General features: G+C 39.2%; 1 protein-coding gene across 10 annotated transcripts in view; it reads left to right on the plus strand.

The window, feature by feature from the left end:
* Positions 1-16,391, plus strand: part of ERC1 (ELKS/RAB6-interacting/CAST family member 1) — a 309,043-nt gene that overhangs the window by 127,000 nt on the left and 165,652 nt on the right. For all 10 annotated transcript variants that reach the window (XM_066990214.1, XM_066990218.1, XM_066990216.1 and 7 more), the window contains one exon: positions 5,367-5,560. In XM_066990214.1, coding sequence (XP_066846315.1) covers positions 5,367-5,560 — 194 coding nt within the window. The remainder of the gene's footprint in view (positions 1-5,366; positions 5,561-16,391) is intronic.

The following is a 16,391-nucleotide window of genomic DNA, read 5'->3' on the forward strand; positions in this document are numbered from 1 at the left end:
AAAACATCTTCTTGTGACAGACTAAAGTTTTTTCTGGTACTAAGTATATCAGAGAGTTCACTAAGCCTTTTACTTCCAGCACAACCCTTTTGAAAAACCATCACAGCACGTTGTTTAGAGCATTGAAGCTAAAGGTTTGCTTTCAAATATATAATTTTGTCGAAACTAATAAAGGCATGGTGGAAGTCAGTGCAAATGTTTTATCATTTAAATTGCTGCCGTCACAATAGGAAAAAAATCGTTGTATGTGCTTGTCTTTTGCAATAAATAGTAATGATATTTTTTCATATTTGTGTATGCATTTACTATTTTCGGGAGATGTGAGGCACACTTGGAGGTATGAGGGTGAATTAAAAAGGGATTTCATATTCTTGGGAACTTCTACTTTGTGGCCAAAAGTTCTTGGCAACATTTGCATGTGAAATGTTAAACTGAATTTACTGTCTCTATTCATAGGTAAAAGTAGAAAGTGCTGTGAATTATTTGCTGTTTGATTTAGCTAACCTTTTAGGAATATTGATTTGGAATCTTAGTCATAATGTTTGGAATTTTTACTTATATTTTAGAACTTTTGAATTAGATCTGTGCTATTGTTTTCTTCCTTGCCTCTGACATACTTTAAGCTGTGTAAGATCACCTTTCCTCTTAGTAAAGAGTTTTTTGGCATGAGAAATACTAGCTTACAAAATTCTTCTCAATGTGTTTTGCCTTCTTCTCCTCTTCATTTGCAAATAGTTGTTATTTCTGTGAAACATTGTTCATCTTTGCTCTAGATGCAGAAGTTGGCTTTATCCAATGATTTTCTGTGGAAGCAATAGAAGCTATAGTACGTTTATTTGAGGAACAATCACTCTTTCTTTTATTCTGTAGGTACCTGAAGTGCTCGCCTCATCACTTACCACATTCCAGATGGGAAATAATGGCTAGGAGCAGAAAAGCAGAAAGCTGTTAAACCACCTCTTAGTTTATAGTCACTCTTAAGAACTTTGAGAGCAAATCCAGAGTGTTAAGATCAACTATTCTCAGTCTCGAACCACTTTGAATTTGGAACTAAATTTACACTGAAGGGGATGAAAACTGCTCAGATGAGCTTTGTTAATCAAAGCATAGTTTAAGAAGGTGCTGCTTTTTGGCTAAAATTTGTGTGTGTGTTTCTCATGCAGATTAATGTAGAATGAAACATGCAAGCTTAAAACACTCTTGAAAGTAGGTTGAAATCACCTGTTTGACTCCATGCTGAATCAGATGTGAAGAGCTAATGACAGGGCCAGCAGTAACAGTGGCTTAAAATAGCTTGTAATCAGGTAAACTGAATGGCCGGTGTAGACACACCTTCACTTATATACCTCATTTATCAGAGGAAAGTACAGTGTTTCCTTCACCCTAAGCAAGTTGTTTTTTCAATTTATTTTTTAATCATATATTTATACATTTTCATACTTGCTTGTAACTATATTAAGAGGCTGCAGATTTACAAGCAAGCCTCAGTCAGACCTGAAAGCAGACCTATCAATACGTACTTTTTATGGTCTCTTAATACAGCAGAAACTGTCTTAGTTCATTTGGCACTTTACATATCTATTCTGTTTTGAATATGGTATTTGGAATTTTTGTACCTTTGGTGGGCAGGGGAAGTTTTTTGTGTATGATTTTAGATTTTTTTTTTCCCACTATGAATATAGGAATTCATTATTTCTGTTCAACTTTTCTTTTTTTTTTTTTAATATACTGCTGAATTATTTCACACTATGTTACACTGGGAAGGCAGCCAATTTCATCTGTTTCAGATCTTGATGCGAGTTTGTGGGAAACCTCTAAATGCATTGGTTTTCTCTCCTATACAATAAATGATCCAGTAGGATTGTAAATATGGTCATGTAACACGTATTTTGTACATAAGCCACAAAATGGACCAAAGTCACTCAGTCAGTAATTCACAGCTCAGGAAGTGGTTTCCAGTTTACACCATATCACATAACATTCTCTTTGTGTTAGGTGAAAGTATCCATACTTATGTGCATTATATACAAATAACATGTGTTACGTGTCTTAACTAATAATTTATGTCGTGTAAATAGCTCTTTCGTTCTATAAGAACCAGACACGCTGAGCTGTGGGCTAATTTTCTAAAAAAATAAAATTGATTTCCTCTTCTCGGTAGTGTCTCTTGGGTTGTTGTGGAGATGCTTTTATTAGCATGGAGTAATATAAATCAGAACTGTCTTGACTGTAGAATTGCATTAGGTCTTAAAAACTTCTTTGGAATTAGAGAACTCTGTAATCCATGCTAACAGCCTAGCTTTGCTTTTTTATTAAAAACAAAAACAAAACAACAACAACAAAAAAAGACACAAAAACCAACACCGTTCTTGACTGTCTGAGTATGTATTTTGGATGACTTTAAAGAACCTGGAGGAGTATTTGTTAAAACAAACAATTTGAGATGTTGGGAACATACCCAAATCCAGTATAGAAGAATTCAGGCTGTGCCTCTGGTGAAAAACCAGACTTAACTCTATACACAGTGTCTCTTAGGAAAAAATAGATGCCTCCAATAGATTTACAGACACTCCTCAAAAACAGTATTCCCAGTTCCTGCAAACCAGCAAGTGGGAGAGAATGATGGAGTTTTTGTTTGAAATGTAGGTATAATTGAAAAGGAAATGAGATCAAACATTTCAGATTTCGTGCATTTTCTTCTGATAACACATTTCAGGAACACTCAACGATACTCTTTCAAAAACAAAGTACGTTCCCTGATGCCTGTGGCTGTTCAGTGAAACTGATGCACTTGTCTGTCTCATTGCTGCAAGGTCTTCCCAGCCTCAACATTGTGTTGGCAACACGTTATTTAGACTTCCACTTGCCTCATGAACCCTTGGAAAGTGCACTCTAATTCAAACTGCTTATTTGGCGGTAAGGAATGTGGAAACGTAGGCAGCCGTAACTCCAAAAGGTTTCACAAAGTTCTCAGGCTCACGCACTTGGAGCTGGAGCTGGCTCAGCAGCTCAGAAGCAGGATTTTCAAACTTACAGCTCAGTGACAGAGGAGTGGGGAGGTTTGACATGGAAGTCTCTCAGAAGTGGGGAGCCTAAACACACGGCCTCCAGAAAGGGCTCTGTTCTTCCAGGATCTGTGGTTGTTGGGCAGTCCTGCAGAGAGCCCAGCCCCAGAGACCTGGTAGTTGTCAGGCATTTTGTTCTAGGATAAAATACTGTGCAGGTTATCCAGTTTTCTGGAACTCCTGCTTCAAATAAAACAAACCCAAAACTGTTTAGCATAGGCCCTCAGGCAGGCTGCTGCATGGCCAAGGCTCTGGAACGTGAAGTGCTCTGGCACTCCTCGGCTCCGGTGAGGCCGCACCTCAAGTACTGTGTTCAGTTTTGGGCCCCTTGCTACAGGAAGGACATCGAGGTGCTGGAGTGTGCCCTTTCCAAAGAAGGGCAACGAAGCTGATGAAGGGTCTGGAGAACAAGTCTTACGAGGAGCAGCCGAGGGAGCTGGGATTGCTTAGTCAGGAGAAGAGGAGGCTCAGGGGCAACCTTATCGCTCTCTATAGGTACCTTAAAGGAGGCTGTAGCAAGGTAGGGGTTGGTCTATTCTCCCATGTGCCTGGTGACAGGATGAGGGGGAATGGGCTAAAGTTGCGCCAGAGGAGGTTTAGGTTGGATATTAGGAAGAATGTCTTTACCAAAAGGGTTGTTAGGCATTGGAACGGGCTGCCCAGGGAAGTGGTTGAGTCACCATCCCTGGAGGTCGTTAAAAGACGTTTAGATGTAGAGCTTAGTGATATGGTTTAGTGGAGGACTTGTTATTGTTAGGTCAGAGGCTGGACTAGGTGATCTTGGAGGTCTCTTCCAACCTAGATGATTCTGTGATTCTGTGTTCCAGTATTTGGGAAACTCAGATCCATCTCACGCTCCCAGTAAAGAACAGCATTGAGGCATGCTTCTGTCCTGGAACACTCTGCTCTGAGATTGAGTAGAATTTCACTAGAATAGGGTGTGGGCTTTAACAGATTTAATTAAAAACAGGAGATTCCAAGGTTAAAACGCTGAGGTCAGTGAATAGGTATTTTCATTCAGTCTCATTTTGCTGAATAACTAAACTGCTTTCTCCAAGTGTGTCTTTGCTGTTGGTTGGTTCTAGGGAAGCAGCAGCTTAAACCCGGAGGTTTATTTTGCTGCAGTTCTGTCCCGTTGCCTTTAAAAGTAACAGAGTCCTGTCCTGTTGGATCTAGTCTTACTGTGCTTTGGAGCAGAACATTTGCAGCTTGTAAAATAAATTTCCAAGCTGCACAACAGGGGGAAAGGTCAATAGTTTTATGTTCTGTTGTAGGTTTGTTCCAGGGAAAAGAAAGGCCTTGAGTTCACAGGCAGTCTTGGTTGGCGGAATAGCTCCGCCAAACCTGCTATTCACTAAAGCAAATTTGAGCAGTTCTGAAGTAGCTTTGATTAATATCAAATAGCAGCTCAAGATCCACAGGCATAGGGGGAGGGAGAGAATGTCTTACAAAGGTATGGTTTGCCCTGCTCTCCTGATGAAAGATGACAACTACCCTTAGGACCCTGAAAAGATAGTCCTCAGTCTGCTAGTTTAAACTCAAGCATAAATACTGCCTTTCTTTTGTCTTTGCTATGTGTGGGAACCATTGAATTGATTTTACTAATAAATTAGCCATTTTTACAACAAATCAGGCCACTTAAAATAATTTAATTAATTAATTGAAAGGGTCTTAGTTGGAGCCATTTTATCCTCAGTCCTCTGATGCTTCTTGTCCTCATAGCCTGATTTTAAAACATGCTTCCTAAACAACTAGTCAAAGATAATTTCATTATGTAGCCATGTTCATATTAATCTATATTTCTGAGATAACTAACAAGGGCATTGGTTCAAGAGCACTGTCTGTGCAAATCTATCTGAAATTTCACATACAGATTTATTAATTGGAAGCTATTAACCTGTGATTTGGTTTTCTAGATTATCCAGCTTAAAAATATCTCAGATATCTAATTCTGTGGTTATATCACTGTTTTAGAAGTGTATTTTAGGAATTTTCTTTTTCCTTCCTTTCAAAGAGATTTAATGTTTTTCATATTTTTACTTTTTTTTTTTTTTGGTCAGTTCTGTTTCAGTTAAAAATCACTTAAAACTTTTAAACTATATATATAATTTTTAAACATTTCTGAACTTTTCTCTCCCTGGAGAGTATTTTCCCATACTTAAAGTGGTGTATGCACACTATGCTCATTTCTCTTTAATAATTAATCTTCTCATTTTGAAGTAGATATAGTTTTGCAGTCCTTATAGTATCTGTAAAATATGTGTGTGAGTAAAGTGTTTTTCCTGACCCTTTTTCTCACAGGCACATGAGGCAACTCTTGAGGCGAGGGCCAGTCCAGAGCTGAGTGATCGTATGCAGCAGCTGGAACGGGAGGTAACACGGTATCGGGAAGAATCTGGCAAGGCTCAAGCTGAAGTGGATCGTCTTCTGGAAATCTTGAAAGAGATGGAAAATGAGAAGAATGATAAGGATAAGAAGATTGCAGAACTGGAGAGGTGAGAATGGTATAAAGTTACTAGTCACAAAAGAGCTGCCTAAAGGTAGAGATAACATATTCCATTTTTCTTGTCTCAGAAACCTTGGAGTGTCTATTTTGGGAAAGTTTCTTTAGTATTTTTCTGCTTCAGTACTTAATTTTAGTATTGAAAAAGTCTCTTACTGGGTGCTTTCTTTAACTAGTTGCTCAAAAGCAGAGCTCATACAGATAGAACTAGAGGGGTAGGTAGAGCTGTCAGGGAGTGGAGATGGTAGGAAAAGTTGCCAACGCTGTAGTGTATTTGGAGAACAATCTATACATTTTGTTTAATAAATTCCTCGGGTATGTTTCTCCCTCCCCAAAAAATCAAACAGGAAAAATGACTTCTAAGAACTCATGATGGTTACCTTCTTCTGACAAATGGCATTGAAACTCTTTGTTATGGTAGAGACACAGGTAAAGTTTGGCTAATGTAAAGCTGAATGAATAGATCTGTTTTTGTCCAAACCAAATGTAATAAAACATTTTCAATCTTTGTGTTGGAGGCAGGATATCGAGATATTTTTTCTAGTCTTGAATGTCCCAAACAAAAATGGTAGTGTATTATGATTCCATGACATTTGCATCACAATCCAATAGATCTTGGGAATGACCTGAAACAGATTCTCTTCTCTGTTATTTTCCCACCTTCTAATGGTTTGAGAGAGATTTTCTAAGCAGAAATACCTGGTTTTTTTTTGTGTTTACTCTACCATTCATGATAAAGAATCACTTACTTAGAAGAGCAAAATGGAAATTTGGTTATTCCCCTTTGCATTTGCCTTGTGCCAGAATAGTTTTCCAATTTTTATCGTATTGCTGTTTAACTGCTCTGCATTTAGTGTCCGAGAGGTGAGAGAAATTAAGGAGAAGATTTTTCAGGTGCTTCACGAGGGCGATAATGGTTTTCATTGAGTTGATGGTAGTCAAATAATGGGCTCCTCTGAATGATTTGAAAAATTCTGTTCTAAGAAGCTCTGCTAATAGGAAGTCCACCCTAGGGATCTGAGATTGTTTTCACTGTGTTCAGAGAAAGCATTAACAGGAAAGTCTAGGTATCTCTTTTAACTTCTGCAGCATCTGCTGTGTGCCTTCATTTTTCTTCCTTCATCTTGTGCAAGAAAATCTCAGTGATAAATCCTGTGGGTAGAAGATCCTCTGAGTCCACTAACTTCAAATAATTTGCTTGTACTGCGGTGAAACTACTGGACTGAATAGCTTTACTCAGCTCTCTCTTTCACTGTAGGATGCATTCTTATTTTCTTGAAAGTAATAGAGCAGTTCAACTTGTCAGCTAGGTTTCTTCTCTCTTTGTGGTTGTAAGGATCATCTTGTTTTGTTACTTCTTACACCTGTGGTATAAGTTCAAACACTCAAAAGTGAACATAATGAACTTCCTAACAATCTTCCCTTTTTTCTGAATAATTTAACTTTCAGCCCATTTCATACATCATGTATTCAGCAGAGCATTTGGGCAATAGATTGGTAGAGAAGGTGCATTAAGTATAGCCTTGAAGAAAGCTAAATAGTAGTTCCAAGTCATGTTTTTCTGCAGGATTTTTCAGTCCCTTACAGGTGTCTATCTCAGGCACTGAATTCCCGATGTCATTATTATGAGTTGACGAGGGGGTCAGGAGCAACAAACATCAAAAAGAACTAAGGTATGGGGAAGAAATCTGTTCGTAGTGCTTTAATTCTTTCTGTGTGCAGAAGGAATTACTGACTAGGAAAAGCAAGTTGGAAATATTAATCATACCTTACAACCTGATTCCTAGAGGAGAATGGAATGGCAGGAAGAGAATTTTCTTATGCATGTTTTTAATACGTCTGACTGTTTATTTTTTTTTAATTATGTTAGCATTCTGAAATTCCAGTCCAGATTGGGACTTTCAGTGTCAAAAACTGAATGAATACATATAAATGGCCTATAATCAAAAAAGCTTATAGTCTACAAAATGATAACAAAGAAGATAAACAAAGCCAGACCTTTTTCTCTTTTACAGATAAAAGCACTGGCACCCAGTCATTAAAGAGTTATAAAGGCCCTTTTTCTTTGAAAAGATGAAATTCCAGAGATCAGCGAAGCAGTTATTGAGTTTTCTGTGCTACAGTGGTTGTTTCTTGCTGTTTACCAGTCACAAACCAAACTTATGCTATGTCAATGAAAGCATAAAACCCCAAAATGACTGGACATCATTCCATAACAACTTTGTGGAATACTTTGGCTATTCAGTGCTATCCATTCCTTCTTACCAACTGATCTCTCCTATTATTAAAAAAAAATTGAGTGCCCTCTTCTCTTTTTAGCTTGTTTTCTTTCCTGCCAGTACTGAGATAGAATATTTCTTTTATTTTGCTTCTAGTAATTTTAACATGTATTTCAGCTATGTCAAAGAGGAGACTGCTTTTGTTATCATGTGATTTACTGCAGCCATGTAAATCAAGGAAAAAAAAATCTGGGAATATTCATGTTCTTTAACAGAACCACAGAATCATCTAGGTTGGAAGAGACCTCCAAGATCACCTAATCCAACCTCTGACCTAACACTAACAAGTCCTCCACTAAACCATATCACTAAGCTCTACATCTAAATGTCTTTTAAAGACCTCCAGGGATGATGACTCAACCACTTCCCTGGGCAGCCCGTTCCAATGCCTAACAACCCTTTTGGTAAAGACATTCTTCCTAATATCCAACCTAAACCTCCTCTGGTGCAACTTTAGCCCATTCCCCCTCGTCCTGTCACCAGGCACGTGGGAGAATAGACCAACCCCTACCTTGCTACAGCCTCCTTTAAGGTACCTATAGAGAGTGATAAGGTCGCCCCTGAGCCTCCTCTTCTCCAGGCTGAACAAGCCCAGCTCCCTCAGCCGCTCCTCGTAAGACTTGTTCTCCAGACCCCTCACCAGCCTCATCGCCCTTCTCTGGACTCTCTCGAGCACCTCGACGTCCTTCTTGTAGTGAGGGGCCCAAAACTGAGCACAGTGCTCGAGGTGCGGCCTCACCAGAGCCGAGTACAGGGGGACAATCACTTCCCTAGCCCTGCTGGCCACACTGCTTCTTATACAAGCCAGGATGCTGTTGGCCTTCTTGGCCACCTGAGCACACTGCTGGCTCATATTCAGCCGACTATCAACCAGTACTCCCAGGTCCTTCTCTGCCAGGCAGCTTTCCAGCCACTCATCTCCCAGCCTGTAGCTCTGCTTGGGATTGTTGCGCCCCAGATGCAGGACCTAGCACTTGGCCTTGTTGAACTTCATACCGTTGGCCTCAGCCCATCGCTCCAGCCTATCCAGATCCTCCTGCAGAGCCTTCCTGCCCTTGAGCAAGTCGACACACGCACCTAACTTGGTGTCATCTGCAAACTTACTGAGGGTGCACTCAATCCCCTCATCCAAATCATCGATAAAGATATTAAAGAGGACTGGCCCCAGTACTGAGCCCTGGGGGACGCCACTAGTGACCGGCCTCCAACTGGATTTGACTCCATTCACCACAACTCTTTGGGCCTGGCTATCCAGCCAGTTTTTAACCCAACAAAGCGTACGCCAGTCCAAGCCACGAGCAGCCAGTTTCTTGAGGAGAATGTTGTGGGAAATGGTGTCAAAAGCCTTACTGAAGTCAAGGTAGACCACATCCACAGCCTTTCCCTCATCCACTAAGCGTGTCACTTTGTCATAGAAGGAGAACAGGTTTGTCAAGCAGGACCTGCCTTTCATAAACCCATGCTGACTGGGCCTGATCGCCTGGTTACCCTGCAAGTGCCGCGTGATGACACTCAAGACAATCTGCTCCATGAGCTTCCCCGGCACTGAGGTCAAACTAACAGGCCTATAGTTCCCCGGGTCTACCCTCTGGCCCTTCTTGTAGATGGGCATCACGTTTGCTAGCCATCAGTCGACTGGGACCTCCCCTGATAGCCGGGATTGCAGATAAATGATGGAAAGTGGCTTGGCCAGCTCCTTCACCAGTTCCCTCAGTACCCTCGGGTGGATCCCATCTGGCCCCATCGACTTGCGTACATCCAAGTGCTGTAGCAGGTCGCCAACCATTTCCTTGTGGATTATGAGGGCCACATCCTGCTCCCCATCCCCTTCCACCAGCTCAGGGTACTGGGTATCCACAGAACAACTGGTTTTGCCGCTAAAGACTGAGGCAAAGAAGGCATTAAGCACCTCAGCCTTTTCCTCATCTCTTGTAACTAAATTTCCCCCTGCATCCAGTAAAGGATGGAGATTCTCCTTAGTCCTCCTTTTTGTGTTGATGTATTTATAAAAACATTTTTTGTTATCTTTAATGGCAGTAGCCAGATTGAGCTCCAGATGAGCTTTGGCCTTTCTAATTTTGTCCCTGCACAGCCTCACAACATCCTTATAGTCCTCCTGAGTGGCCTGCCCTCTTTTCCAAAGATTATAAACCCTCTTTTTTCTCCTAAGCTCAAGCCACAACTCTCTGTTCAGCCAGGCCAGTCTTCTTCCGCGCTGGTTTGTCTTTGGGCACGTGGGGACAGACTGCTCCTGAGCCATTAGGATTAACCACTGTAAGTGGGAATGGAAAGGGTCCTCAAGATCTGGAGACCCGAGGTACATGTTGTTAGTGTGGTGAATTAACAAAATAACAATGATCTTTCAGGTGGAACTGCAGTGTAGTCACACTATGGGGAAAACAATATCAAGATTTCAGATACTTTGTAGTGACTAGTACATTCTCATCTTCTGAAAAATTGCTGAGCTTTCTGTTTTGCTTTAGTTCTTTCCAGTTGCCCTTCCATCTCTATTCTCTGAAAGCTTGCTTTCTACTTGTGAGTTTTTACATAAAGCAGAGATTTTAACATGCCTATTAAATATATAGTTGTTTATATATATATATATGTATAGGTATAATATAGGTGTTTACCATGTTTGTTTATACATTATTTTGCTAAACATGCTAAACAGATATATCCAGGCACGTTATGAGGAAGTTCTAGAGCTACAGTCTTGGTTTCTTGAAAAGAATTGATAATGTTGCCTTGTAAGAGTCCTTCCTAAACCAGTCCATGCAGAGTAAGCTAGAAATCATGACTTCTAATGCCTCTACAGCTGTTCAAACTCTTCTGTGTGAATAAGAACTTCGATGCTTGCAGAAGCATTTGTCAGCAAACAAGAGTGAATATAGCTGTGTCTGTTAGGAACTGTTATTATGCTATGTAGGGCAACATGAGAAGAAATAAGTCGCGTTCAGAGAGTAACTGTACTACTGAAAATGGGATTTTTCAAAAGAGACAGTCTCTCCCTGGAGTTTTTCCTTATGCTAGTTATATGTGACAACTGGACTAGGAGGAGAAGAGAAATAATAACATGGTTTTGTCCATAGAAGAGAAGAAATGAATCACCTGTTAGAGAGGTATGTACAGTGAAACAGAAGGAGAAAAGGTAGGAGGAGAGGAAGATGAAATGGAAAGCAGAAGACTGTCATTATAAGCCTTTTCAATGATTGTAAAACTCCCTTTAGTTCAGATAAAAAAAAAAAAAAAAAGGGGGGGAAATGCTTCCACTCTTTAGTAACTGTTGCAATTACTGGGTGGGGGACTTTGTCTTTCAACTGTGAATGGGAGGGAAGATTTCCAAAAATAATGTATTAAATGTGGTGCATGCTATGCAAACTTTTGAAAAACACTTTGGAATCAACATCAGATTTAGAGTACAAACTCACTAATTTATAGTCTCTGTGAGCAGGATTTTGCTTTTTTTATGGGGGGGTGGGCCATAAATTTCCATTTCTTCTATGGGTGAACAGTCCTAAAAGTTTTGGTTTTGTCCCAGTTGTGGTGGTGTAGAGGTTTTGTAGCTGTCTGGTTATTCACTTTTTTTCTAATGAACTGTTTGCTTTTTGTATTGCCATTCCATAATCTCCCGTCTCTCTGTAACTTTTCATTTTGTGTCTTGTTTTCTTCCTCACTTTTTCTTTCCATTATATTGTCACATCCTGGTTCCACGAGTTGTTTTGTTTTGTACGTGTGGGGGTTTTTTTGACTATGCCTTTTCTCAGAAAGCACGCCTCCCGCAAATTGCACCCTCCCTACCAGGTGTCGGTCCCTGCACCGCAACACGTAGGGGGGTTTGTGTGGGACTTCCTGGGAAAGTGAGTGCTCTGTAAGGCTACTGTTCCGTACGGGGTGGAATGGCACTGCTGGCTGCTGCTGCTGCTGCTGTTTGGGGCTGCTGCAATTACGCTTGTTTTCTTAGATTAAACAGGAACTAGTTATGTCAAATACAAGCTCTAACAGTCTCTGCGTTCAAGTCCTGCCACGGTGGTTATGACCACAGTCCAAAGCAGGGTTGCTGCTATTCTTGATTTAAACTCTGTAGAAACTGGTACTTTTTAGTCTAATTTTCTGCTGTGTTTTACTTTACCTTTGGTTCTAATCTCTGCTATCAGTTCTGCTAACCAGCTAAAACTCAAGTGCTCTAAAATGTGTCATTGATAGAGGTCAGTATTGCCTCATTCTTAAGTTTTATTGTGTTTTCTGTCCTGTACAGAGGAAAAAAAAAAGTACGTACTTAAGAGGCAGCAGTAAATACATATGTAGATGTTGCTTCAGAAGTAAGCAGTGAGTGAGTATGTATGTAAGTCCTGATACCAGTTACAGACTTTAACCTGATTTTAAATTGGTATGCTCACTGTATTGGATAGGTCGTCCTTGTAAGCCCATAGGGCACTACCACTTCTTTTCTGAAGGAAACTTGATTTTGACTGGGGACCAAAAGAAGACAGTGCCCACCTTGGGAGTACCAGCAGTCCCATTAAGGACAGCTGAAGATGATGACTTTTAAGGGAGAGATTTTGGTGAGTTTTTCTAGAAAGAATCTAAGGATGCCTTGTTCAAGAAGAAACCTTCAAACTTTTGATACGTATAGCTTTTTTGAAGCTAAAAGATACTCCTCATCTTAAATATTTCTTCTCAAGAAAGAACAAAAGGTTCAAAAATATAGGGTGATACAGAAGGAATGCTGAAAAACATGGACAGTAGAAGGAAGTATCTTACTCTGTCTATAAGATGGCAATAAGTTTGCATCTGTGGAAGGTAGAGGAGGAGAGAAATTAACTGCATGTTTCATCAGATTTATCATTTTTAGACTAGTATAAAGAAAACTATAGTAGTAAATTGTGCCCTAAGCTTATCTTAAGTCAACAATTTGAAGTTGAAATACATATTTTCAAACCACTGCTCGTATCTTGCAATAATTGTTCAGGGTTTTCAAGTTGGATGCTTCTGTGCATTTTAAAAAGAATTTTAAAAGAGAATTTATAAACAAGAACTGCATCAGGGTATATAAGGAATTTGAAGTGAAAGGGATGATGTCAAATTAAAGAACAAAAAGGTATTTATAAACTCATAATCATCACAGTTAAATTTAATCTTGAGAGATGGTATATCTGTAATTCTGTATTATAATAAGGGAAGACTCATTAAAGTCATCCAAAAATAATGTGAACTCTTATTTGGGCATAGGAAAAAATGAAATAATTAAGTATCAATTTAAAACACTTTAATCCATTTGGGTATTTTAAATCATAAAGGCAAATTGAGTATTTTTATATCATGGTTGCATGGTATGAATACAAAGCAGAATTCTCTGTTGTTAGTTATTTTTTCAGATGCATGCATGTGCATACTTTTTTTTCCTCTCTTTTTCTTCACCTCCTTCAAAATTTAAAGATTTTCATCTGCTTCCCTTCAAAAATCACTAGATTAAGTGAATATTAAGTTTCTAAGTTTAATCACTCAAAATTTCAGACATTCCGAATTGAAGATTGCCATGTAACATTAATTCACCTCCTTTGGCAGCTGATATATCACAGTGAAGTGACACGGTCTTTAACCACATGAACACGTTTTTCCACAAGAATGCTGCCTTTGGTGTGTAAAGGGCACAGCTGTAATTGTCCCCCCAAAAAATAGAGTGAGGCTGACACCTCTCATGGAAAATTTCAGCAGAATTTGTTAATACCTGACAAGCACTTGAGAACAAGGTCTTGTAAAGAGTGATTAGGCCCATAACTAGTCCAGCTCCATCAGTGACCACACAAATATATTGAAAGTAAAGATTTTCATGATTTCCAAGTTTGGAAATGAAGAAATCCTTTCTTTTTAGTCTTGTTTTTAAATTGTACAAAATGAACATTAGGCATGAAGTCCCACGTGGTGTTTCACAGGGGAAAAAATAATAGATTTTATAACACCATAACTGCTGTAACCAGATAAGAATACAAGACACATACACTTTTACTCATTGGTATTTAAGTTTAGATATTTGAAATTATTCTGATTTTTAGAAGGCACATGTCTGCGTTTGGAAAGTCAACCTTTGTTAAGGTGCTTTAAGATCAACACTGAAATGACTTTTGAAACCTACTTCTAAGAAAAGATGAGAGATATTGCCAGCAACTGTAAATCCATCTGTAGAGAGGATCAGATAAAGAAGCCCTTGTAATGATTTTATGGTGACTCCTCAATCCATCCTCACCTTTTTCTTATAATGGTATAGCCTTTTTTCATTTGTTCTTTATTTAGCTGTCCTTTATTTCCCATTCTCTCCCTTTTCCTTTGTTTTGTGGGAAACTGAAACTTTGTGTTACTACAGAAACAGCTGTTTAAAAAAAACACACACAGCCACAGAACCCCAAATAGTCCAGCTCTTGGCACGTCAGGAAGTCAGAGCTGGTGCAGGCTGTGGCTGAATGAGCTTGCTGTGGTACCCCATCACTGAACCTCCTAATCTGGTGTTCAAGCATGAAATTCCATGTTCAGGCAGGCAGGAATGACACTATTCAACAGTGATTCGTCTCTACAGAGCTGTGTGCAGGCTGTATCCTCCATTACACTCAGCAATAGTCTGAAAGCATTGGTTAATCTGGTCTTCCCAGACTAAGCATCTTATCTTGTGTCGTCCAAGAAGGACCTTATGCTAGAGCAATACTTGTAACTAGGGAGAAGCATAACCATTGTGAGCTTTTTAGAAAGCTTCTATTCCTGCCAGCTTTACTGTAGTGTTAAAGTTCTGATTGTTTTTATCATTAAGTCAGGGTTGTTATCAAGCATTCCCTCTCCTGCCCAAATCTATTAACTGTAATGAATATAGGAGTTGTCATCTGATGATGCCTGCATTATACCAGTGATGGATTTTATTTAGCAAATATCTCCCAACACAACTGGTAGATCAGTGGAGTGTAAGAACTATGATATAATTAAAATAATTATAAAATCAGGGGAGAAAGAAAATTATGTAAATAATGAACCTAGTTTGCGTATCGGTATTTCATTGTTACCTGCCTTGGCTATGCCTCTTTAAAAGCTGTCTTTCATTGTTTATGTCAACATCTTTAAGCAATCTGAGGGTACCCATACTCACAATCCTAATATGTAAAGAGTAAAAAAAAATAATATATATATATATATATATCTTCCTTTTTGTACAACTGACACAGTAAGGATAAAAGTGATAAATCCTCACGTTGTCTTGGAGCACAGTAAAAGCAAAAAGAAAACCCAGTAATCATCACTGTGCCAATGAAATAATGTTGGTTGTTCATGGACACCTGAGCTCATGTTTGTGCTCATGTGTGTGCAAAAAAAACCTCTTTGCATCTCTTCTCCATCCCTCTAAGTATCAGCTAAAAAGAAAGGAAAAGACCAGCCATCATTCTTTTTTACCAAGAAAAGGTTTCAGAAGTGGTAAAGCATAAATGGCCTTTCTACTTCTAACTGACACAAGGAAAATCAAGTGTGTATTCACTGTCAGATTACTTTGAAGGAAATACGAAGTAGTAAATGTACACAATCACTCACTGTCAAGCAAGTAGAATTCAAAGGTTGACTAGAAATCATGACATAAACATCTCCCTAAGTACATCTGAGATTAACGTGGCAGACCTATTCCACTCTTTATTATATACAAGCATGAGGAAAAAATTATAGCTAGCATGATAAACAGCTTTTCAAATATATACATTAATTAAAATACTGAATATTCACACCTCACCATCTTTTGGTCTGTGCCCAGAAATTGTATTTAAATTGGCTATATCTTTAAGATTAATCAGTTAGCATCTTAAAAGAAAATGGATTTCTCTGAGACTATCATTTGATGTATTGTCTCCCGGTGTGACGATTGCATCAGGGTACACAATTAATGGGGCTGGGCTGAAGAGCTGCTGCTGGATCTTGTAAGGAATGCTGCAAGTGTGTGTTCCTGTTCAGAGTGAAATAGTGCAAACCAAAAAAGTATTTCTTCGCCGTGTCATGAGTGTGTTTCACCCTGTGTTGGGTCTGCTTGCTTGGGCTGCTTCCGTGGGGCAGGTGCTTTCTGTGCTGTGCTGATCAATTTCACTGATGTGGCCCCTGCACTGGGGGCTCCCCTGGTCTGCTGCAGATTGCCCTTCACTTTCCTAATATATTGTTGGTGACTGTAGCTCTCTGCCTCATTGTTAGTTTGAGTGCCAGCACAGTTCCAGATTTATTTCTAATTGTAATGTGCTTTCAAAGGCAACTTACACATTCCTCGTTTCTGTTTGGATAAATATTGCGATTATCCTAAAATCCTATTTCATATATTTTTTTAATATTTTGAACCCTTATAAAAGCATGAAAAAGGGACTAGTGATAACACAAAATGTATTTTTCTTACTAAGAAATAATTTATTCCATAGCAAAATGAAGATGTAGCAATAATTATTCTCCATTCAAATCCTGTGCAGCTGGCTAAATAATATTTCTGTACTGTGGAGAAAATTGAAAGTGACCTCAGCACAGCTTTTCAGACACTGT

This window comes from Anser cygnoides, chromosome 1 (genome assembly GCF_040182565.1).
Source record: "Anser cygnoides isolate HZ-2024a breed goose chromosome 1, Taihu_goose_T2T_genome, whole genome shotgun sequence".
Lineage (NCBI taxonomy): Eukaryota > Metazoa > Chordata > Aves > Anseriformes > Anatidae > Anser > Anser cygnoides.